The 24,980-nt window shown below is 40.2% G+C and overlaps 3 protein-coding genes across 6 annotated transcripts in view; 1 reads left to right on the forward strand and 2 right to left on the reverse strand.

Moving 5' to 3' along the window:
- Positions 1-6,251, reverse strand: part of pparg (peroxisome proliferator-activated receptor gamma) — a 54,436-nt gene extending 48,185 nt beyond the window's left edge. Inside the window, exon 1 of one of the 2 annotated variants that reach the window (XM_088338083.1) lies at positions 6,021-6,251. Coding sequence is in view for 1 of the 2 variants with exons in the window: in XM_088338081.1 (XP_088194207.1) it covers positions 5,735-5,867 (133 nt within the window). In the remaining variant the exon portion in view is untranslated. Of the gene's footprint in view, positions 1-5,734; positions 5,878-6,020 lie in introns of those variants that run through there. The other variant, XM_088338081.1, reaches the window with a different exon arrangement.
- The window catches only part of LOC148363967 (metalloproteinase inhibitor 4-like), a 57,628-nt gene continuing 38,383 nt past the window's right edge, over positions 5,736-24,980 (forward strand). Inside the window, exon 1 of one of the 2 annotated variants that reach the window (XM_088338087.1) lies at positions 5,736-5,958. The gene's annotated coding sequence lies outside the window, so the exon portion shown is untranslated. Of the gene's footprint in view, positions 5,959-17,705; positions 17,817-24,980 lie in introns of those variants that run through there. The other variant, XM_088338088.1, reaches the window with a different exon arrangement.
- Positions 11,608-24,980, reverse strand: part of syn2b (synapsin IIb) — a 117,653-nt gene continuing 104,280 nt past the window's right edge. The window contains exons 10-13 of one of the 2 annotated variants that reach the window (XM_088338080.1): positions 23,277-23,453; positions 22,173-22,239; positions 18,787-19,495; positions 11,608-16,657 (exon numbers count right to left, since the gene is read on the reverse strand). In XM_088338080.1, the coding sequence (XP_088194206.1) occupies positions 16,540-16,657; positions 18,787-19,495; positions 22,173-22,239; positions 23,277-23,453 (1,071 nt within the window). In that variant the 3' untranslated portion in view covers positions 11,608-16,539. Of the gene's footprint in view, positions 16,697-18,786; positions 19,496-22,172; positions 22,240-23,276; positions 23,454-24,980 lie in introns of both variants that reach the window. The other variant, XM_088338079.1, reaches the window with a different exon arrangement.

Genomic DNA, 24,980 nt, shown 5'->3' on the forward strand with positions numbered 1-24,980 from the left:
CATTTGGCGCCAACCGCCGCGGTTTCTGATTGGCTACCTGTAAGTTTTTTTGGGGGGGGCGGCAGTAGCTTAGGAGGTAGAGCGCTCATCTTGGGATCAAGGGATGCCAGTTCGAATCCCGTCTTGTCCGTGTTACATGTCGAAGTGTCCTTGGGTAAGACACTGAACCCCTAATACCCCCAATAAGCAGGTTAGCGTCTTACATGGCTGCAATACAAGGCCGCTATTGGGAAATGTGAAGCACACTGTAAAGCGCTTTGGGAAGTCATTGACTTGAAAAGCGCTATATAAATGCAGATCATTTCATTTCATTTCATAAGTATTTGAACCGATTCCTGTCAATCCCCTGGGTCAGTCCGTCTGCGAACATCAGTGAACACGAGGCAAGCCTTTTTCGACCCTGACTCCCACCTCTCCTGTTTTTGCTCCCGTCTGTCTCCCGTTTTTATCCTGACCCGGTCTGCTCTCCCGTCCCGGCTTACGACCTCTTTTTGTCCCCAACTACGTCTACTCTCCCGTTCTGGCTTACGACTCGTTTCCGATCCCGACCACATTTTTGCTCTCCTGTCATGACTATCGATCTGTTTTTCCGTTCCGGACACCGCCATCGCTCGCTACGGAAGATCCACTTCCGTGTTCGAATCTCAATCCAAGTATGAGAGCGACTTGCTTTCGGCGCCCAGCAACACCGGATCACCCTTCATCTTCCCTTCAATAAATCTTGTGAGAAACGTAACGCAATTGGGTCCTGTTTCCGTTTTGGTCCTGACAGTACATATATTTTAGTCTTGAGGGCAAAATGTCATTTTGCAGAAAAAAAAAATGATTTAGATGGCTGCATAGGAGATCCCTCAATTTTTTGTTGCAGCTGTAGTAGTTTTTGTTGTTGTTTAAATATTAATTAAAAAAATAAAATTTAAAAAAAAATCTTTTTTTAATTTGGAGGCAATGTTAAGGAGAGAAAAGCAGTAATCTAATGCATGAATCAGTAGTCTTGGTGAGTATGATAATGTATTTGTTTTCCTGACAGTAAAGAGCAACTGAAACTGGTATCACGCATGGTATCATTACAAGACCTGGTATACAAAGTTTGTTAGTTTTAAAAATTGAATTTAAAAGAATTGCTGCCAAGCTACCTAAATATTTGCATATTTTTTTTATTGTCGTTAATGATCGAAAAACAAACATATTTGTGTTGAATCATATTTTTGTATAAATATCTATTAATGGCCAACTTAAAATTTTGCTTAAAATTGCGAGAAATCTATTACAACATAGCGTTGATAAATTTGTATTTCTTGACAATATAGAGCAGCTCAAACTGGTATCTACATTGTGAGTGCTGATATCTTGAAATGAGGGTGGTACTGGTACGATACTTGATATATAGAGCAATATTTGGAGGGGAAATTCTCCTAATAAAGGCATGAAAATGGGTCTGTGGTTAAAAGGGTCAGAAGGGTGTGGAGAAGATGTTCTGGTACTTTGTACAACTTGACAAAATATGTTTATCATTAATGCAGCGCCTCAAACGGCCAATTATTTCTCTGCAAAATCTAAATAAGCCCCCCTCTTCCCCTCAAAACATTTCCTCCTTGGATCTACACAATTCACCTAGGTCACTCTCTTTGACTTCAAAACTATGAATTTCTCCAAAAGGTGATTTTTATGCCAGAAAAACCCATAGCATTTCTATTAAGCTTCTTTCACATTTGCAGATTTTTTTAAATTGTCATTCATAATAGAGTACCAAACATATTTGTGTAGAATAATATGTTCAAAGAGATACCTAGTTTTCCCCAGTAATATAAACTGTAATGGAAATTTATTCAATTATTATTATTTTTTTTTTATGAACAATTATGTTTAATAAATCTCGTGGAAGCTAGAGCTGTTGTTGGTGACAACATTCCGGGGCGGGTACTTAGGGAGTGCGCCGATCAGCTGGCTTGTGTACTAACAGACATTTTCAACACCTCGCTAGACCAAGCCAAAGTACCATCATGCTTCAAATTTGCCAACATCATCCCAGTGCCAAAGAAACCCCAGATCTTATCATTCAACGATTACCGGCCCGTTGCACTGACTCCTATCATAATGAAGTGCTTTGAGAGACTGGTTAAAGAGCACATCACCTCCAGTCTCCCCTCCTCATTCGACCCCTTTCAGTTTGCCTACAGGACAAACCGCTCCACCAGGGATGCCATCTCCTCTGCGCTTCACCTGAGCCTGACACATCTAGAGGAGAAGAACACCCATGTGCGGATGCTGTTCCTGGACTTCAGTTCAGCATTCAACACCATCATCCCACAACATCTGGTAGACAAAATGAGACTCCTGGGTTTCAACACCCCCCTGCGGAACTGGCTGCTGGACTTCCTCTGTGACAGACCCCAATCAGTGCGGATAGGTCAGAACAGTTCAGATGTCATCTACCTCAGCACGGGCTCCCCCCAAGGCTGCGTCCTAAGCCCCTTGCTGTTCACCTTGATGACACACGACTGCGTCCCTAGGTCCGCCACAAACCACATCGTGAAGTATGCTGACGACACAACAGTGGTGGGCCTCATCAGGGATGACAACGACCTAGCCTACAGAGAGGAGGTGGAGCAGTTGGTGGGCTGGTGCAGGGACAACAGCCTGGTCCTGAATGTTGACAAAACTAAAGAGATCATTGTCGACTTTAGGAAAAACCAGCCCAACCATGCCCCACTTTGCATCAACAACAAGGCTGTGGAGGTTGTCAGCAGTATCAAGTTCCTAGGGGTGCACATTACAAACAAACTCACCTGGTCCGTGAACACTGCATCACTGGTTAAGAGGGCACAGCAGCGCCTGTACTTCCTGCGGAGGATGAGGAGAGCCCACCTGCCCCCACCCTCCCTCATCACATTCTACAGGGGCACCATAGAGAGTATCCTGACCAGCTGTATCTCTGTGTGGTGTGGAGGCTGCAGCGCTACCGACTGGGGTAGTGTGAGGAGGGTAACGAGGACAGCAGAGAAAATAATCGGGACTACACTTCCCTCCATTCAGGACATTGGCCAGAAGCGCTGCCTATCCCATGCTAAGAACATTACCGGGGACCCCTCTCACCCCCATCATGGACTGTTCACTCTGCTAGCCTCTGGGAAGAGGTTCTGCAGTGTGCGGTGCAGGACCACCAGGCTCCGCAATAGTCTAGTCCCCCTGGCCATTAGACTGTTAAATGGTCAATCTAACATAGTTAACTTAAATCTAAACGGCTGCTAATCTGACTTTTTGCACTACTGGCAGTTTTTTATAGCTTGCCACTCATTGCACATTGCTCTCTGCACTATGGTAATTACAGCGTTATTGTTACAGTGTTAATGTTACTGTGTACCTGACTTGTTAACCTGACTGCCCATTTTGCACATCTGGTTAGCTACTCTTCTTGCACTATCGGCACTATGGTAAAATACTATACGTAGCCAATTACAATACAACTTTATTTATATCTGTACATTCAAGGAAACTGTGGGGGTCAGATGCATCGACATTTCGTTCTGTATACACGTGTACTAGAATGACAATAAAGTAGATCTGAATCTGAATCTGATAGGAATGAGTGGAGAGGTGTTTTAAAAGGATAGTGGGATGTTTGGACGCGTTCTAAAGGATGGGCAGGCCACCCATATGATGCGGCAGGGGTAAACCAGTGAAAGCTGTCGGGCCCTGCTGTTGAACAGAAGAGTGTGTTGTGTCACCCTGACCTGATTAACATGGCCGCTTTCTTGTGTCCCGGTTCATCTGGAGGGACGAAAGCATGACCGACTTGGGTGCCAAGGTGCTAAACTCGTTTGGGTGTTTGGGCATTTGGGTTGGCCATGGTCCAAAAATGTATGTGTGTGTTTTTTGCTATTTTTTACCTTTTTATTTTCTTTGTCATTGTTTGGGATTTTTTCTTGGTCACCCCTCTTGAGGGATATGACCGAGCTAGATAGATAGATAGATAGATAGATTATTATAATTTTTTAAACAGAAATACCATTGATAAACACTTGAAGAGATTAAATGTTGGAGGAAAACACATAACGAGGAAGAAAACCCTCCCAATTATCGTTTTAAAATCAAACCTTACATCCCAGAGTCCCATTTTTATTGTGCACCTCCGAAAAGTCACCCAGCTCTCCGGGAAAAGGCACACTTTTTATGACATTATTTTACTAGTTTGGCCCAAGGGGAGATTTTAGGTTCAGAGCTTTAAGGCTATCTGGCTGGTTAAAAACGTTTTATATTCATTTCACTTAAAGTGTTATAACATGTACAATTACGACAAAATTTGAATTGAAATATTTTGGCAAAGGCTCTTTATATTGAAATTGTTTTTTCCATCAATCGAATGTTCGTTTTGAGGCTGTTTTAATTCATTGAATGTTCCTTTTTTCAATCAATTATGGCACTCTTGGGCTTCCATAACATACTCTCACAGTAATACAGTGGAGCCTCCACAGACTCTGCCACTATGCCGCAAGTCAAGTCAAGTTTATCTGTAAATGAAATAAAATGATCTGCATTTATAAAGCGCTTTTCAAGTCAATGACTTCCCAAAGCGCTTTACAGTGTGCTTCACATTTCCCAATAGCGGCCTTGTATTGCAGCCATGTAAGACGCTAACCTGCTTATTGGGGGTATTAGGGTTTCAGTGTCTTACCCAAGGACACTTCGACATGTAACACGGACAAGCCGGGATTCGAATTGGGATCCCTTGACCACGAGAAGTCTCAAAGGGGTGCACAGACCACAGATTATTGCAAACTACAGGCTATTATTACACCATCCCCTGATATAAAACCTACATGAGGGAAAGGAAAAACTTAAAAACCTTTATCAAATACATTTTTGACAAAAACGCTATTTTAAAATATTTTAGTTAATTAAAAGCTTTTTTCAAATTTATTATATTTTATGAAACAAGATATATACGTAGGGCGGCACGGCGGATAAGTAGCTAGCGCGTCTGCGGTCATGGGATCGAATCCTCGTGTATTGCATGTTCTCCCCCGTGCTTGCGTGTGACACTAGTTGAGCGAAATGGGAGTGGGGAGGGGGTGAGAGCAGTGCTAGGAATCAAATGGACTGAACCATTTCAAGGCAGTGTTGTTCACATTTTGTTTTTTCAAATTAGTCATTGTATTAAATACCTATCCTGTCCTATATTAAGGACAAGAGATTTTTAAAAATTCTATAATTTTGGGGGGCTGAATTTGGGGATGCTTAAGCACCCCCAAAAACAAGCTGGTGACGTGAGATTGATTTTTTAACCATGTGGCCCCAGAGTTTAAATGAGTTTGACACCCCTGTTTTAGGATTTCAGATAACCTCAGCAGATTAAAAGTGCGCTAAACAGCTGACCTTGGTATTATAAAACCAGTTCAAAATCAGCAAATTTCTGCATTTGTTTCCGGCGCCGTCACGAATGGCAGCCACTCCAGCAGCTCCCGTGTTATTTTCGATTGTTCTCAGCTCAGGGATGCTGCTGGAAATGTGAATTTCCCTTCGGGGATGAATAAAGTATCTATCTATCTATCTATCTAGTATGGAAAATAGAATTTCATCCCTCAGCAGTGACTCAGCAAATACATGCACGTTCAATCGTGATGAGTCATGCACCGACAAAATGATTTTCGCAATCTAACTCAATGACAAAGAAAATTGTGTAACTACATGACAGATAACTGACAGAAAAAGATTTTTAAAAATCTAAACTTACCGAAATAACTTTGGCCGGCTTGAAAGTTGAAGTCTCTGCTTGGTGTTTGCATGTCCAAGTCACATTGGAAGAGTGGACAAGACAAGGAGCACCTGACTGGTTGTCCTTTAACCGCACCCCCCTGGACACCCATGACCGCCACCCACCACCCCGCGTGTCCCGGGGGACACCTAGCCGAGCCAAGTGAGCGGCGTGCGGGTTACGGACACCCGAAAGTATCGCTCGTAAGTGTGTTTCTTTCGTTTCCCACCAACAGAAACTCGACATTTTTACAAAATAAACTGACCTGTTTTGAGTTGTATACGCTCGGTATCTTTCTTCCTTCTCCCCACGCTGTGGAGCGCTGTTTGTTGTTCACCGCGGTGTCTTTCTCTCTGTGGCCGCCTCCGCTGCTTACACTGACGGCTTCTTGACAGTATCTGTCCTCGCTCTTCGCGGTCCTCCTCCTTTTCCTCCTCCTCGGATCCATCTCAGAAGCGCGGTTGGAGCGGCAAGTGTCCTGGGTTGCACAACACGCGTCCGTTTGCGGTGATATTAATCTAATTGCTGAAAACGAGTTTGGCTCGTTTACGCGGAGTCGCCCTCGAAATGCGAAAACGTTTTCAAACTTTGGTTTCCTCAAGACAACAGGAAATTGAAAATATATTTAAAGGGACAATATGTATTTGTTGTTCTTAATCCGGTCAACACGAGTAATGGCGGCCATATTTGCCGGTTCTGAGTGAGGGGTCTCATACCAGGGTTCCCCGTGCTGGGTCATGGAGATTTTCTAGTATAATGTTGTTTTTTAAAACCCGTTGACCGAGTCTATTTGACCCAACTTCTAATAATTAACCTACAGGGTTTGTACACTTTTTTAATGGCCAAATTCAAGCACTTTTAAGGACTTTCAAAGACCATTTTCCTATTCCTCCAGTACCATTCAAAAAATAAATTAATACCTGTCAAGCTCCAGGGCTCCATGCCCTTACAAACTGTTGTATTTTCCTTTACAAAATACAAAATAATCTTACACCTTATATAATTTTTTCAAACGTGTTTATTTGTGTAGTTTAACATGTGTTTCGTTATACCATATATATTGTTAATTAACATTTTGTTGTGAGATACTGAGTTGCTCGACACAAATGAGGTTTATTATAAAAAGGTTAAAAAATTAAGTAGCTGGGACATTCACCGTAGAAGGAAAAAAAATACATGAAAATATAATTAAGTAAAATAATACATTTTCTTATTCAAATTATTAATTTATTTTCTGCATTAAATTACTGTTTAAAGGTATAACCGCAATCCTGTCTTTTTCATTTTCTCCTTTTATACTTCCTTTTGAGACTGGGAGGTCGGTGGTTCGCGCCCCGGCCGAGTCATTCCTAAGACTTAAAAAGTGGTCGGCGGCGCCCTCTGTTGGCTGCGGCTGCATCGGCTCGCTACAACGGGTCAGGTGCAATCGACATTTCGTTCTGTGTACATTGTTACACAGAATGACAATACAAGGAAATTATTATTATTATTATTATTATTATTTTTTCTTAACTTCTTTATACAACATCATAATTCGTAATATAATGCATCAAAGCAAGTGAGCCGTTTGAGAGCCGGCTCTCTTTCATGAGTTGAGCCGAAAAAGCCGGTTCTCTAAAAAGAGATTGACTTCCTTCCACTACATCAAACCGCTCCCTTCGTTTGCAACGAAAAAAAAAAGATACAGAGATAGAGGCTACCGCGGCGAACTCATTTGACTTGATTGATTTGCCGTTTCGTGATAGTCGGTGCATACTGGATGGTACCCATAATTGACAAATTTGCGTTTTTCCGTACAGATTTTCTCGTACGTTGTACACGTCTTAAAATGCATAATAAACGTACTTTGTAAGGCAAAAACGTACAGGTTGACAGGTATGTAAATTATTCTTTATTATATTGATGATAATATGAATTAAAGATGATTTGTACTTAGCATTATCTTATTGATCACAACAACTCCAGCAATGTTTTTAAGTCAAATAAAGTCAATTATTCTAAAGTGTAGACAAGCTGTACGGAATTTGAAACTTTGTCACTCTCTCCCGGTATCTTCTGGCTTGTGTCATCATTGCACCCTGACTCAGCTCATTCATGATGCGTGTGCTAGTACGTGCATTTTTTAGACGCGAATAAACTTCTGTTTTTGTCTTTATTTTAAGGAAAACGGATTTCGTTTTTCTTCATTTAATAAGTGGTCTATTGCGTCCTACGGCACTCTTCAATCCTTGGAAACACATTATAATTCTAACTATTTCAAGGATTTCAGGCACCCGTATACACCCTGAAGCTGGTGATAACATAGTAATGACATTATAAGTTGTTATTTGAGAAAGTAATGTCAAACTGGGTGACCTTTGCGCTAATCAGTCACAAAAAATAGCCGCTAAACTTGGAGAAGAAGAACCTCATTATCATTGTGATTGAGCTTAGAAATATGCTGGGATTTGTATGCTTGTATAAAATTCAAATTCAAAGTGTTTATTGTCATATGCATAGTAAAGAACCATGATTCCCTCCTGCACAATAATCTTACTTTACTGTCCACACAGTTGCCAGCGTGAAAATACTTAGAAACTATATACATGTATACATAAAAGAATATTACGAATATTAAAAAGTTAAAAATATAGGCAGTACGGCGGCGCAGAGGTTAGCTCGTGTGCGGCACAGTTCTGAGGTCGTGAGATCAAACCTTCCTGTTTGGTGTTTGCATTTTCTCCCCGTGCTTGCGTGGGTTTCCTCCGGGCACTCCGGTTTCCTCCCACATTCCAAAAACATGCATGTCAGGTTAATTGGACGGTCCAAATTGTCCCTAGGTGTGTGTGAGTGAGTTGTCTGTCTTTTTGTGCCCTACGACTGGCTGGCAACCGCTTCAGGGTGTCCCCTGCCCACTGCCCCAAGATGGCTGGGATGGGCTCCAGCACCTCCGCGACCCTACTGAGGATAAGCGGTGCAGATAATGGATGGATATCCTGAAGCGGTTGCCAGCCAGTCGCAGGGGACACAGAGACAGACAATTCACTCGCTCATTCACACCCAGGGACAATTTGAAACGGCCAATTAACCTGACATGCTTGGTTTTGGAATGTGGGGGGGAAACCCTTGCAGGCACAGGGAGAACATGCCAACTCCACACGGGAGGCTGCGGTACCTGGACTTGAAACCTGAACCTCCGCACCGTGAGGCTGCGCCCTAACCACCCATCCGCCGTGCAGAGCTTATACATGTGTGTATGTATGGGAGGCAGCGCAGTGGTTAGCGCGTGTGCGGCACAGTTCTGAGGACCCCCGTGACCATACTGAGGATAAGCAGTGCAGATAATGGATATACACAGTATGTATTTGTGCAAAACCTCATTTTTGTGTCATTTTGTTGCCCAGCCCTTCACTGGGGTTTTTGTTTTGTTGGGCTATCCATAACAAGAAGATGTCAAACAATAATTTCAGCTCTCTAATTCTCTCTTTCTCCCTTTCTCTTTTTCTTTCCATCTCTATCTCTCTCTCTCTCCCTCACTCTCTTACTCTATCTTCTTTGTCCGTGCTGGTTTTTTTTCCTGCTCTCTTTCCATCTCTCTCTTTTACTCTTTCTCTTTTATTCACACTCTCTCTTTCTTTCTCTCTTTCTCTTAAATCTACTAGTCTGGCCCCCTTGAAATATTTTTTCCTGGCCTTTGGCCCCCAGCTAAAATGAGTTTGACACCCCTGCTTTAAATCAAGATTGTTTTTGTTTTTTTATGATCAAGGAAGGTTTTTTTTACCACTAGGAGACACTAAATAATACTCACTGTCCTTTTAAAGGTATCAAACATTGCAACTACTTAAAACAGCATTCCTTACATGAGGAATGATCTCAATGATACCTTTGTGGTTAAGGTAATTGTTACTTTCCGACTACCTACCGCAAGAAAAAACCCAAGGCTATTTAACAAAATCACACATTAAAAGTCCACTGTATGACTGTTCATAAAACCCCACTGACTGGAATGTGTTGCTTTGAACGCGCACGTGTCCCCCCTTGAGAGTATTTTGCTGTCTCATCTTTAATTCCTGCAAACAAATCCAAGCAATACTGCATTCCCGTGGGTGGATGAGCTCGATATTTGAAAGGCTTCCATCATTTCCCGCTTGCACGGTACTCGCCTACGCGCCTTTCAAGTGCGGCGCTAGACACACAGCGACACACGCACAACAACCATCGGGCAAACATTTAGTTGCGCTTGATTATCTGCTTCCTCTTTGGTTGGGGAGTAACGAAGTACTTAATACGGAGTTGCGTAATTAGAATATCCAAAAATGTATTTGTATTCCATCACGGTTAGAGGAAAAAAAAACATAATTAAATTACAGTTGAAATAAAGACTACTCTGCAGGATTGTAATTTTATTTTAAGCTATTTTGACCCTGTGCACGTGACATCACGTCGCCTTCTATGGAAGAATAAGAGCCATGACGGACGGCACAAAGCACTTGAGCGCACTGCAGTCGAATAGGCAGTTGAGATGAAACAAATACCAATTACCGCGATAGAAGAATATAACCAACACTTTTTTCCATACTGATTTATCCCTGTGCGGTGGGCAAGCTTCTAAGCTGGATTTGGATTTGTAACCCTTTTAAAGACGACAGAACATGGCAATGTTTATCTGCAGTCAACTGGAGGGACTGGTGTTGTGCCGACGCACAACACTGGCTGGCTGTCAGCCCTCAAGTAATATATTTAGATTTGCAGCGACCATTTTTTTTCAAGGTACGTTTAATGTATGTCTGAGCAATTTTATGTTAAGTACGTACGAGTCACGTCAAAGACTTTCAATACTACAAGTTAGCTAATTCTAACGAGCTATGCTAGTGGCCTACTGTTGCCATTTTCTTCCAAAACTGTTATGTGCGCTACGAAGGTGGTGTTCTGTAGTTAAAGTAAAGATAGTACATTATGGGATAAGTACGATATGCAATTCTAATCCATTATATCAAATTTATGAAACTCGTGATGTTATTACCATATTTTCCTCGCCTGAGACTCTGATCAAATGGATATTACACAAATTGTTTCATAAATTTGGTATACAGGATCACTCGTTGTATATCTTCTATTACCATTATCTCTCACAAATCTGAATCTATCATTATGTGTAGTCATATCACACTGATCAGTAACGAAAAATGCCCTCATATTCAATAGGTATATGAACCCTGCTTTAGAGTTGGTATTTCTTTTTTTAATATATACATTTTTTATTTCAGCAAAAAAATGTGTTTATTAAAATAAATATTTGGTAGCTCTTTTTTAAGACTTTTAGAAAATATTTTAAACATAATCATTATACTTGACAAAAATAATTTTTAAAATGGGAAAAATATCTACCTTATCAGATGTTTTTTTTAATTCAAATTTTAAGGATTGTTTTTAATTACAAGAAAAATAAATTTGTAACTAGCCTTTAAGAGAGTAGATATACTTTTATGACAAGATTAAAAAAAGAAAATACATTTAATACTTATTAAGAAAGTTTTCTTACAATGGGAAAAACGGTTCAAGGATTTGTTTTTCTCATTTTAGAAAGTATTTTGTTTTTATAAAACAAGTTAAAACACAAGAAAACCTTCTTAAAATGAGCCAAATGATCTAAGGAATTGAGAAGAACTGACACAATCAACCCCCTTCCTCCCATTTTCTTCTAAATGAATATTTTCTAAGCAGTGTAGAATCCCCCTAACCACAGTGAAGGTTAGTGTAGCCTACTTCGCATGAAATCGTAATTTAATATCACATAATAGATGGTATTTCTACACACGTAGATGGCCATGCGATGCACATCCAAATAAATACAACCCCACATCATACTCAAATTTAACTTCTTCTGAGGGAGAATGGAGCCACATCTTTATTAACATGAATCATCTGTACATAAATGAACAGCGTCATCAGTCACCAGGTCATGCAAAGCACTATTTTGCGATTACAAATATAAACAGTCACTACAAAAAAGAAACGTTTTTTTTTTTGTTTACTAGCAACAAATATGGAGATTCTCAAAAATAAATAAATCCATTTATTACAAAATAAATCAACTCCTGAGATGGCACATACAGATGGGTCACAAGTGGAGCTTAGTCTCAATTGACAGTCAACCAAGATTATGGTATCAATGAATTAAAACACTACAACTAGCTTATATGTCTTATATTTTCCTTGATTAAATACAGAACACTCGTAAATCTGTTTTCCGAATTCTATTTTAAATTGTGTATTTGTATCACCCTTCTGTACATAGAGTACATCCATTCATACGTACAATAATTCATACATACAATAAGGTTACTTCTTGGCAACATGATGAGCTATACAGTATATGACACATTGACACACTAGTGCACGCTAAACAGTTGAGAGTGTGTTTTCTGGGGTAATTCACTCCATTGGGCTACAGATGCCAATTCTATGTTTGTACTGTGCTCGCATTGAACAAGTTGGTCTACCACCTTCTGATCTGGCAAGTTCTAAAGAAAATTGAGTTAGTTCTCAACCCCCCTGAGGCAAACTACGGTTCAAAACCGTCTAATTTTATGTCCTCATGTTGTTATTGTTAAAAATGTTGATCCTGGGTTATTTTCAAACTTGACATAAAGTGAACTCAAGCACATCAGAGATTACATGGAGTCCGAGAATCATTCTTAAAGTGGTTTAATTGATGTGTATTCATATTCGACCAATAAACGAGAACAAAATTAAGTCAACGTAAATTTAATTAAACAAAAACAATGTTTACTTGCAAGCAAAACCGACACAATCTACTAATTTTAACATCCAAATATTCCTGGACGACCGGAATCAGAATTATTGTGTTCAGACAAACCATGCCTACCAACACTATCACTTTATGCGCTAGACCAGTGGTTGGCAACCACCGGGCCGCGGATCAGAAAGCGGGTCGTTTGGGACTGAGCTGCAAAAAAAAAGCCTTCATTTTCCCTTATACCAAATATTAATTTGTTTACACTGGCAATATTTCCCAGCCAAGAATAAAATTAAAGCCAAAAATAATATCAAAATCAGGGGGCGCATTATACCAAATCTTTTTATGCAATGATTGATCAGTCGCCCAATATTGCTGACCTCATCTCTTCAGTAATGGATGCAGCAGGAATCGAACCTGCATCGCTACGGTGTGAGCCCTGATTTTTAGCCACAAGCCAATTAGGATTATTTATGTCATTGCTAAAGGCAGTAGGTTTAATCTCATCATCACACTATTTTTGATCACGACAACTTTGTTTTGGCTCCACTCTTTAGGTTGTAATGGAGCATTACAACATTGTACAATGATTGACCGATCATGTGTCGTGCACTTTAAGGATAAAAAAGGTGAGAAAACTTAATAAAGTGAAAATAGTGCGATGATGAGATACAATCTTTAACCTTTTCTCATGTCAAGAATCTAAGTGGTCTGCTGATAACACAGTGTGTGTAGGCTTCTTCTTCTTCTTCTTATTATTATTACTAATGTTACTAGTGGGCTGGGCTGCAAGAATATTGTCAGACATTAAATTGGTCTGTTGTACAGAATAAGTTGGTGTCTGCTGCATTAAACAACTGCTTTTGTCTTAACAACGCCGACCCCTTTTTTAAAAATAATCAACAGGAACAACAAAAATCTTGACCCGAGACGAGTACTTTATTTTCGCTTTGGTAAACGTTAGCCACTTCCGGTTTTAAACAAATGTTTGTTTCTCATTTAATATTCTGGTGACGGATTGTGTTTTGCGCATAAAAAAATGGAGTGCTACCGATTTTTAATGAAAAACTTTTATCATGTACCGACAAAGTTCCAACAAAGTTCTTCCAAAAAACAGACCATAACTTGAATTTGTCATGTTCCATTTGTCTCCTGGCAACACTGTTCAGATGATAGCGATAACTAACCAACCGAGAATTAAGGAATTACATCTCAACTCATCAAAAACGAGAGTCGGTTTGGTTTGAAACGGTTTAGCTAATGAATCCAGTACTCTCAACATCAGCTATGCTTCAACTTGTCTCAGTCGGTAGCTTCGAAGATACGGACCATTATTTAAAAAAAAACTTTAAAACTTCAGTCACAGCCTTCGGAATGGAAGACCATGGTGACCAGACAAGTTGATTGGTCGGTGACCGTGTGAACTAAAAAGTCGATTAGATGTGGTGGCAAATGTGAAAACCCCTTTCTTCTTGCTAGCCATTTTACTATTGAGGCTGGAGAGTCAGTACTCGATTAAAGGACTGTAAAAAGGGAAGATGTCTTATAGATACACAAGTCTAACATGGACGTTCATATTCATATTTATAACAGGATGACACCATTCAACAGTCATGTCAAAGAGTTATTGCACTACTGTCTCAATGTCTTCTTATGAGCTTACTCAACAATGTACAATACTGTAGATAGATCTACACAAGAGGTGAGACAGGAAATCACCAGTCATAGAAACAGACATGCGTCTTTTTCCTCTTTGAAATGCATTCATTGAAAACTTGATAGGGCCGACTCTTACGGGTCCAAATCACCTTAGCCACATTGCAGTGAAGAGAGACCCTATTCTTCTCGATCGATTTGCGGTTTTTAGAAGCTTAGCTTTGCTGTTAAGCCCTGCATGCTGTAAATACCCGACTAGACCTTTCTATGTATTACCAAATCCATTTTACCTAAGAGATGACTGAAGAGAGATGTAAATGACAAAGCTTTATTCCGCATACGTCCGTTTGCAGTTCTGGAAACGGAACAAAACATGCCAAAAACCTGTTGAAAGGGCCAAAACTACATTAAAATTGCAATTAAGTAGTGTTTCCTAATCTTTGGAGCCAAGGCACACTTTTTTCCATCAAAATATTTCAAGGCATACTGTCCTTTGAAAATAATTCCGGGCACCAGTGTCATGTTGATTTTAAGGTTAAATTATCATGTTGCCAAAATTGTCAGTATAAAGTGTTTCTCCTCACGGTGGCGTTATAAAGGAACGTGTTCCTGGGACGCAATTACTATTCTCTATAAAGAGTACCGTAATATGTTATGAATGACATTTGTAAATCTTGGACAAGAAAACATCTTGGACAGTATCCAGAAATGGAAAGGAGATCTGCGAGTGGTTTGATACGCGACTTCAGGGAACTTTTCTCTTTTTTTCTTTTTTTTTTACTATCACAGAATGATGTGCAATTGCACCTCCACTACACTAGGGGGCAATGGCGTTATCAGTGGCAGAGTGGTTTGTTTACATTTAGCCGCCTCGCAGTGCATTAAGCACAGATTATAAGCATTAAGTATGAAGTGAAGCAGGCCCTCAATTTAACCCATAAAAAAAAAATAGTTAACACGGATGTGGAGACAGGCAAAAGTCTCCTCGAGTAGCCCCTTACTGCAACCTTGAAGTCGTAGATTTGGCATGGAGAGAGGTGACGTGGTAACATCAGTATCAAACAATCTTTGTTTTGTTCTTACCAATGTTTTGTGATATTTTTTTAAATAAAAATCGTGACAGAAAATAATTGAGATGCACTGGCGTAAAGTGGCTTGGAATCCCCGGTCCAGCCCCCATGTTAGTAATAAAGCGATGAATGGATTTCAGGTGGACTCAGGTCTGCACAGCGAACGGACAAAGCTGTGATTTGAAAACACGATAAGGCTACAACATCTAGAGAAAGAGAGGCAACGAAAGGCAAAAGTCAACACCGATACATCCCCTGGCAGCAGCTCCAGAGGAGCCATGCACAAACGCACTCATGCACACTCGGCGATCACACGGGGACATTTTGCAAATCCCTTAAACCTCGGTAGGCAGTTGGAGGACGAGAAACCGAGGCTGGACTCACACGGGAACATATATTTGACGTAATATTTTTTTAAGGTTACACACAAGTTCCACCGAGAAGGACCAATAATTGAGAATACCACAAAAATCACGAAGGAAACCATCAAGTAATTATCACCAGTAGTCAAAACACTATTAATCCAGCCGCTCGTGAATGATTTATGTCACCGATAAGACCTACCCACATTTCATTTCTATCTCTTAGACTGCACATACAATACTAGCGTGTTTAAATATTCAAAAATGTAATGTTTTATGTGGTAGAATTGTTTGACCACGAGATGTTGCTGTATTGTGGTAGTTATCCAACCTAATTGAAGCAGAGAGCTTCTCTTTGTTACTAATAAGTGCAAAGGGCAACCAGTTTGATGTCGATTTCGAAAATAAAATGTTAATAGTATGAGTTGAGGATTTAATCTAAAGCTAAAGTTGTAAGCCTGCTTTAACTATAGAATTAAATTATCTTTAATGAAAGAGTTGTTGTTAAACTTTAACATTAGTTAAAGCTTTAAAGCTTTTATGTTTTCTCTGCACTAATATATATTTGTATATGTATATATTAATTTAATTATACTCCGTATAGACTCTATATACACTCTGTGTTTTATAATATATAGTTCTGTTTCTTTAATGTGCTTAGAGAAAATAAATATTGCATTTTTCAAGATGTTATTCTATGCTACTCTCGGGTATATCAGTGACATAAGTCATCGTTCCACATATTCTGGGCCAACGACATGCATTTAACATCCGAGATTCATTGTTCACTCGCACGGACAAGTCTATACGCGGGACGGACGGACGTAGGGAGTACGGTACACTTAAAATCGAAACCACACATACGTCTCAGACTGCGTCACACTGAAATGTCAACCAAGTCATCACTGGCCAATGGGGAGTGGCGGATAGGAGTAGAGGATCGATGGAGGTCGGTCTCTAGTCAGAGAAAAGGCTGGCGAAGGACTTCCGGATGTTGCGGATGGTCTCGGCCTTGGCCTCTTCTTGGCCCTCACCGCCTCCGGAGCCGGACACACCGCGGAAGAAGGAAGAGTCGCTGAAGGCGTTGAAGGCATTGGTCAGTGACTGGGACTTACTGGGAAGTGAGGAGAGAAAATGGAAAGGGAGGTACGGGAGGATAGGTTGCATGGATGTGAGGTGAGGAAGGATGACACACATTGGGAAACATTGTCACATCAAACATAGATGCTTATAGACCTACAGTACATAGTCTTATCAGCTGTGTAATAATAGTATATTTATGTTTCACTATCTTCATGTGTTTTGAGTGGTCACGGAGTAGAAGTCGACCACTTATTGGTCGGGCCGATTATCTGCCCGCCCGATATTTGACAGATATCGGTATCAGCATTTTTTTTTCATTCGATGATTATTCAGTCTGATGCAGCTGAGACCCTTTCTCTCTTTTTCTACTCCTCACCTCCTCCTCTCTCCTGCCATCTGCTATCACTTTGGATTTTCGGTTTCAACAAACTTAAATATCAACAGAAAATGTCCAAAGCAAAAACAGCCGACAACATTGACTTGAAAAAAATGAGCTTTGGAAGGATTGAAAGAATCAACGAATTAAATGTCATAAAAGATTTTTTTCTGAAATGTAGGAAATAATTTAAAATTGGGACTACTAAAAAAAATGCAGAAACCAAAAAGGATCTACCACATATGGCGAAGAAAATGACACAGATCAAGAAAAGTGGTGAGAGTGGAGAAAGTAGCAAAAACAAGGTCCGAAAGTAAAAAGTCAAAAAGTCTACATCAACAAAATGAATGCCGAAATTGCCAAAATAAGGTCTGCTATAAAGTACTTCTACAGAAAATTGTTACATTTTTGTTCATATAAAAAGAAGTCTTTGAGATCAAATTAAACACTGCTGATCAAGAGGTTTAAATAGCTGGACATATTCTTTACACATTGTGAGAGAGTAATGAGGAAAAGGGAAAAGAACTGTCCGTCTGTGTATCTACCGAAGCCATATTCCCCTTGTGGGAGGCGGCTAGAGTCAAGGACACACTTACATTTACCAAACATTCATTCCACTTCACTCGTCCCAAGCTGAGACCGAACAACAAGGGCTGAGTTGCTGTGTCGTGCAACCATTCATCAGCAGAGAGCCCCGGCAGCATACACTGGTCTACCCCCTCCGCAACATAGGGTTCGATCCCACCTCGACCTCCTCCTGGCTCAAGCAGCTCAGGTGAGTCAGTTTGAGCTGCGTCGATATTAGTTATTCGTAACTATCCTTCGCCATTCACATCTATCCCTAGCACACACGCTTGCATCCATTAAGTTAACCGACTCCCACCACTTCTACACTACATACCTTTAGTCAAATGGCCTTTATCCATTCTTTCCATAAATCCATACCATCTCAGAAAATTTTCATCAACCCTTTCTGCAAGCTCTCTCACCACACCAGTTCTTCTCACTTACTCGTTCTTCAACCAACAAGTCAGGTCACTCCACACATACTTTGCAAACATCTTGTTACAAAGACATTTAGCCCATTACGCTCACACCACTCCTCTGAACCGAACATCACTGTTGGTACCACCACATCGTCATACTATCCTCGCTTTGCATCCACTTCCAGATCTCTACATTTGAACAATCTGTTCAGCACACCCATTGCCTCGCATAATAATGTTAGATATGATCATTTGTTTAAATGATTTATAGAAGAAGCGTTATTTTTGGGGACACATCTCTTATAAGCCTTTGGCGTCAACCCGACATCTAGCTTTTTCAGGTGATTTTTTTTTCATTTTTGATGTGTTTTTTGTTGCAACATGATTGAAAAGAAAAATTAAATGAGAAAGTACAAAAATGCAAAATATTATTTCATGAGGAAATGGTTCTATATCCAAAGAGAAAGACTAAAGAAAGAGAGTAAGGAAAGGTCAGAGCGAGGTAGAGAAAGAAAATGGGAGAGTGACAGGAATGGTGTTTGGGTCGATAAGTGAGTTGCAAAGTCAGCTGTGGTTAAAAAAAAAAAGTTTGTCCGTTTCTCCCTTGTGCTGCCACCTAGAGCACTGGAGTAAACAGCACAACTCTCAGTATTTGTAAAAAGGGGTCTTGGTGGAGATCTGTCCCTGAACGTGCGCCATTTATCTTATGTGTCATGACTTAGCATGGAACCTATAGTGTGCTGAATACAAGGCTCTTACTTAAGCAGAGGGTGGCTTTTTGGCTGGTCCTCTTGTTGCTCAGCAGGCTCAGTGGCAGTTTCTGGCTCTGGGTTCTGGGACGGGGAGGCAGCCTTGGCTTGAGGCTGAGCCTTAGTCGGAGACTGGGCAGTAGGAGGAGACTGGTTGGCTGGGGACTGGGCCTGGGATGTACTGGAGGACGAAGCGGCATCTGAGACTTCAGCGGGTGCCTGTTCTTGGGGGGCAGACTGAGGTTTTGGTGAGGCTCTGGGGGGAGGTGGAGTTTGAGGCTTTGGCTGCAGCTGTGGCTTGGAGTTCCTGCGGACTGGAGGGATGGGCTTGGCGGGTGGGGTAGGCTTTGGTGGGAGATCTTTTGGTTTCCCGGGAGCTTGGGCCGGGGAGCCTGGAGTCTGGGGCTTGGGCTGCTCTGTGGTAGGAGCGGAAGCTTGGGCCGCAGAGCCCTGACTTGCCGACTTAGCAGAGGGAGGTGGAGACTCTTTTGGTGCGGCAGAGGGAGAAGACTCCGGAGGGGGTTTTGTGACAGAAGGAGCTCTTGTCATAGGGGGAGGCCTCTGCACTGGGGGTTTCGTGACAGAGGCGGACTTCTGAACTGGGCTCGGTTTTGGGCTCTGAACAGGTTTTTGAGCCTGGGCGGACTTTGAAAGTGGCTCTGAAGATCTCTTAACTGTGTCTGATGAGGCCTCCATGCTCTGAGCTTTAAATGATGCCCCTGGAAATGGAGAAATTCCTAATTGAGCAAGATGCGTTACAACATCAATATTATGGAATATCTACTTGAAATTGTCACATGCAATTTCTACCTTCTTTTGATTATTATTGAAAAATACCATTTTAACATAAAGATAACACAACATTGTCCTCAGAGTATTCTAAGCCAATTGTCCATGTGGTAAACATTGAACAAAGTATTTTTAAAGTATTATTTTTCTACTCTTAAGTACAAAAAACAAATCCTAAACTACTATGCTATGCTATTCTATGCTACGCTACATGGGTGTCTAAGTCAAATGGACAGAGTGCTAATCAAAAATTTAAATACAAGCCATGTTAAATGTGGAAAATGAAAGAAAATGCTAATTCTAGTTGCTACGGTTGTGCTAGTCGCAGCTAGTGATCCCAATGCAATGCTAAACCTAACAAGCGAACGACTCATGCTAAATATGTGCTAAGTTCAGGCTGACCACCGCTCAAAATCAGAGGACAAAAATTTTTATTTGCAGTGCATTAATCTTCAGTTTTGCTCATGTTTTAAATGGGCAAGGCTAAATTATTATCTTAGTTGTTAATGATAGCTGCTAATTAGACTAAAATGGCAGCGCCCTGTTTGGCTGCGGCTGCTTCGGCTCGCTACAGTTTAACTGTACGGGTCAGGTGTATCGACATTTCGTTCTGTGTGCATTGTTACAAAGAATGACAATAAAAGTAAATTCTTCTTCTCTTCTTCTTCTAATGCTAATACAGCTAGTGACATGCATCAAGAATGTCTTCTGCTTGAGCAAAGCTAGTTGCTAACGTTTTGAAAGTCGCAGCTAGCGACTCCTAACACAATGATAACTATGTGTCCGATATGTCCTCACTGCATAAGATAATTATTTTTGATGTGTATTATGTACAATCATTTTCAATTTTCAAATTTCTTTAATCGAGAATATTGATGCTAGAAGCTGCGAGCCAGGGTGGTGGCATTGGTAGCCTGTAGTTTCTATTTTAGGAAGAGGATTAAATTGACTTCCAAGAAAAATATTTGTAATAATAAAACTGTATTGAAATAGAATTAAAGTGCAAAAAACACTATTAAGCAAAAAAAAAAAATACACTATATAATGGTGTATAAAACAAAAATTTCTCAAAATCATTTCAGAAGACCAGCAGGCGTTCACTTTGATATATGTGCTATCAGATAATTTTGCAACAGCGTAATTGATAAAAAATCACCATAATTTCTGGACGATAGGGCACACCTAATTATAAAGCACACATTCAAAATTTGTGAATTTTTGTTTTTGTTTTTTTAGTACTGTAATGGGTAAGGTAACATCAGAAAATAATGGAAAGTCATTCACAGAACCTTAACTATCATTGTGAAATATCGTTACACTGCTAAAATTGATTAATTCATAAGTAGTTACCATTTTGAAAAGTATTTCACTCTAATATTGCATTTTAAATTTTATTTACCACGTTTTTCACCCTATAAAGCACAATGGATTATTAGGCGTACCCTCAAACTTCTGACAATTTCGTGGTTCTTAAGTGCGCCTTTATAATCCAGAAAATACGGTAATATAAAAACAAGTTAAATATACAGCAAAATAACACTTAAAATGAGCGCAGCGCAAGATGGCCACACCTGACAAAAACAAATCAAAGAAATATCTTTCGATAGGGAGCTAAACGTTGTATTTATTTATTTTTTTGCAAAGCGTTTTGACGGTGTCAACCACAGGAGGGCAGCAGAGCTCCACGTTAGAAACCAATTGGTTCCAGTTTTCACTTTCAATTCAAAAGAGAAGGCATGGTCAACATGAAAAACTGAAATTGGATTACAGTATATTATTTTTTATTTAAGGAATATGTATTTTTTGTATCCTGTGGTGTCCAAGTTTATATTTTTGTGGGTAATAGCATCCAAGTAGCCTCATTATAAAACGGATTCATTTTCCTGTGTTTTGATTGAAAGAAACTACTTACTACAGAGCAGGGGTGTCAAACTTATTTTAACTCGGGGGCCACATGATAGACCAAACATTCTCTCGGGGGCCGGACTAGTAGATTAGAGAGAATGAAAAAAAGAGTGAAAGAAATAAGAGAAAGGGGGGGGGGGGAGAAAAGTGGAGAGGGTGGAACAAAAAAGAGAGAAAGACAGAGAGAGGCTGTGAGAAACAGAAGAGATAAAAAGAGAAATAGTGAGAGAGGGAGGAAAGAAAGAGGGAGAAAGAAAACAATCCAAAGAGAAATGGAAAGAGAGAAGGAGAGAAAAGTAAAGCGGGTAGGACAAAGAGAAAGGGAGAAAGAGGAGGAGTGAAATGGAGAAATGGAGAGACAGATAGAAAGTGAGAGGGGGATATATATAGAGAGAGAGAGGAAGTGAGAAACAGAATAGATAAAAAGAGAAATAGTGAAAGAGGGGGAAAAGAAATAAATCCAAAGAAAAATAAAAAGAGAAGAGAGAAAAGTAAGGCAGGTGGGACAAAGAAAGAGATCAAAAGAGAAATAGTGAGAGAGGGGAAAAGAAAGAGAGATAAAGAAAAATCCAAAGAGAAATCGAGAGAGAGAGAGAAAACATATAAGCATAGCGTCTTTGTGTGAGGCACATGGCTTTGGCAACATCAAGTGAAAATCAACCCTGATACATGATAAATTCCGAATCATAGAGTTCACAGAACCTTGAGGCTGTGGACGAGGGACTGTTGTTCTACTCGCATCCGCCGCGCCATCTTTAGGAGCGCCACTCTGGCAGAAAGAAACAGGAAAGAAGGGTAGGAGCCAGTGAGAAGGAAGAATACTTGTAGGGGAGTCCAATAACAATGTCATCGATTTGCGCAACAATTCAAACATGGCCTATGCAGCCCTCGTGTCGTGCAGTCAGGGGAGACTGCGCCTCACCGGTCATCATGGAATTGTAAAATTCAAAGTATATTAAATCCTTCTATTTATTCAGTTATAAAGTTATTTTTCATTTACCGTCATTTGGATTGTCTTTCGCAGAATTTTTAAATCCAGACCATTTACTGTAAGTTTTGAACGTCTGCAGAGGCTGAGTGAGGCACGCAATTCTCTTGCCTCATGGCACAGGGCGAGAGTAATTAGAATTAGAATTGTATTTATAGTCATGATCAAAGACTATCATAATGAAGACAAAAAAAAAATTACTCAGTGCTTAGAAAAACTGGCCTAAGTTATCATAATAATAATAATAATGATAATGCTAATAGTAATTATAATAATAATAACATTGCAACGAAAAAGAATAGTGCATTCTAAGAAGAGTCCAATGAAAATAAGCAATAACTAGTTATGCGCTCCTCAGCTCGGAGTATTTTAGATGAGTGGTTCATGTTTCAAGGCCCACGAAGCACGTGTACCACTTGACTGATTCAGGAAGTCATTTGCTAGCTTTGAGTGCGGTTCAAAATAAAAGTGAGAGTTGAAAGACCCCTGCGGTATTGGGAATCGCAGAAATATGCGCTTCCAATTCTTTCGAGCAAAAGCAGGTGAAATTCTCTGCAAAAAAAAGAAAACAGCCTGGATCCAAAAACTTAAAAATATAAAAAAATATTGAATATGAGCTTTAATTGGTGTAGTCGAGATCAGAAATCATTTGAAGCCCCCATGTGTGTGTAAAGCGTTCCCCTTGAGGGCTTCACTGCTTTATGGGGCTTCATTTTGTGATCACTAGTAATAACATTTAGCATATATATTATATATATATATATATATATATATATATATATATATATATATATATATAGCAGTAACACCTTCCTTACCTGTGAGGGCGCTGCTGCGCCGGCGGTTTTCTGGCCTTGAGGGGAACGAGCGGGTGAGCGGGAAGCAGAAGTCTTGGCCGCCAGGAGCTGGCTCATCTTCGCTAAAACCACTTCGGATATTAGCTGGCGATCCTCCGCCTGGTGGTCGCCGATCAGCTGCATGGACGAGCCTACCACCTTAGACCCCCCCAAAAAAATGAGAAATTTACCATATTTTCCGGATTATAAGATGCCCCGAATACCCCAAATAGCCTGGGAATTTGAATGTGCACCTTCTAATCCAGTGGATTTTATAGGCAGATAAAATTGGAAATTTTGTGTTTGTTCAACTATGGATCACAGCAATTGATGGCAACAGAAATCTACCCGGAAGAACACGGCACCCGAACCACCAGACTGCTTCGGACATGGATGGTTGTTCACAATTTCTTAAAGCTTTGTTCGCAACGGGAATCAAACCCGGATCGAGGCAGCTAGCGCACCAGATACTACTAGATCTACTAGACCAGGGGTCTCCAAACTTTTTGAATTCAAGAGCTGCTATTTGTTACTAGTTAGCAAACAACTTAGCATTTTATTACTATGTTGTTACTCTGTTATTTTTGAAAGTAGGTTTAATTATACTCAACCACAAAAATCTATATTTTTTTTTACTAGAAAATCACAATGACCGAGCACTAGTGACTTATTTTCAGAACATGTCAGCTGACACCTCGTTGGGACCAATGCACTCGACCATTAACTCATACATCCGATAAATGAAAAAGCATTTGGTCTTATCTCCTTACCCCACTATATTTGATCAATGAACCAGATATGTCAAAAATGAGAAAACAGATGGCGATAAAAAAATCGGTCTAAAATTTTATTTTTTTCTCATCTTAAATCAAGAACTATTATTGAAATAGTTTTGGCTATGTGCGGCTATGCGTTTCTTTATAGCTTTCAGGACGACCAAATTACATCCCACAATGCCTTTCTTTTTTTTCAGTTCGGAACAGTCAAATTACTTCCCACAATGCCTTTCCCCTCATTCAGTTCAGAATATCGTGCGCTTCGTAAAGACTTTGCGAGTTGGCGATTCTATAGTAAATTTCAGATGACCCCAACCTTTTCTGTACCACTCGCGGCCCGGCCCAATAACAACACCAACAAATTGGTACCATGACTCAAAATTGTTTGATGATGAGATAAAACCTTTGTTGTCTGTATCTCTAGTGAAGGGGTGGGAAACAAGTTTGACACAAAGAGCTGAAATTTTTAACTGTGAGAGTCTAAGAGCCACACCATGCACTGACAGGCATTAGACGTAACTTACACAGATGATTGGCTGTCAGTTATGTGTCCGTAGCAGCATACAAACAACAAATCTGCCAAATTAATTTCTAAATATTATTTATTATTTGTTATTAAATCTGACGGATTCAAGTGTGTATTAAGAGTTTTTTCATGTTGGTTTAAGATCAGATAATTGTGTCATTGTAATCCTGTGCAGTCCTTTGAGACATTTTTGTGATTAAGGGCTATATAAATAAATTTTAATTGACTTGACTTGAAGGGGGGAAAAAAACTAAACATGAAACGAGGCAAAGAGCCTCAGTATATAGAAAATATGATGAGGCAAAGAGCCGCATTCTTATAGGCCAAGAGCCGCATGCGGCTCCAGAGCCGCGTGTTCGCCACCCCTGCTCTAGTGGCTTGGGC

This window comes from Urocampus carinirostris, chromosome 6 (assembly GCF_059441175.1).
Source record: "Urocampus carinirostris isolate Australia breed hairy pipefish chromosome 6, RoL_Ucar_1.0, whole genome shotgun sequence".
Classification (NCBI taxonomy): Eukaryota; Metazoa; Chordata; class Actinopteri; order Syngnathiformes; family Syngnathidae; genus Urocampus; species Urocampus carinirostris.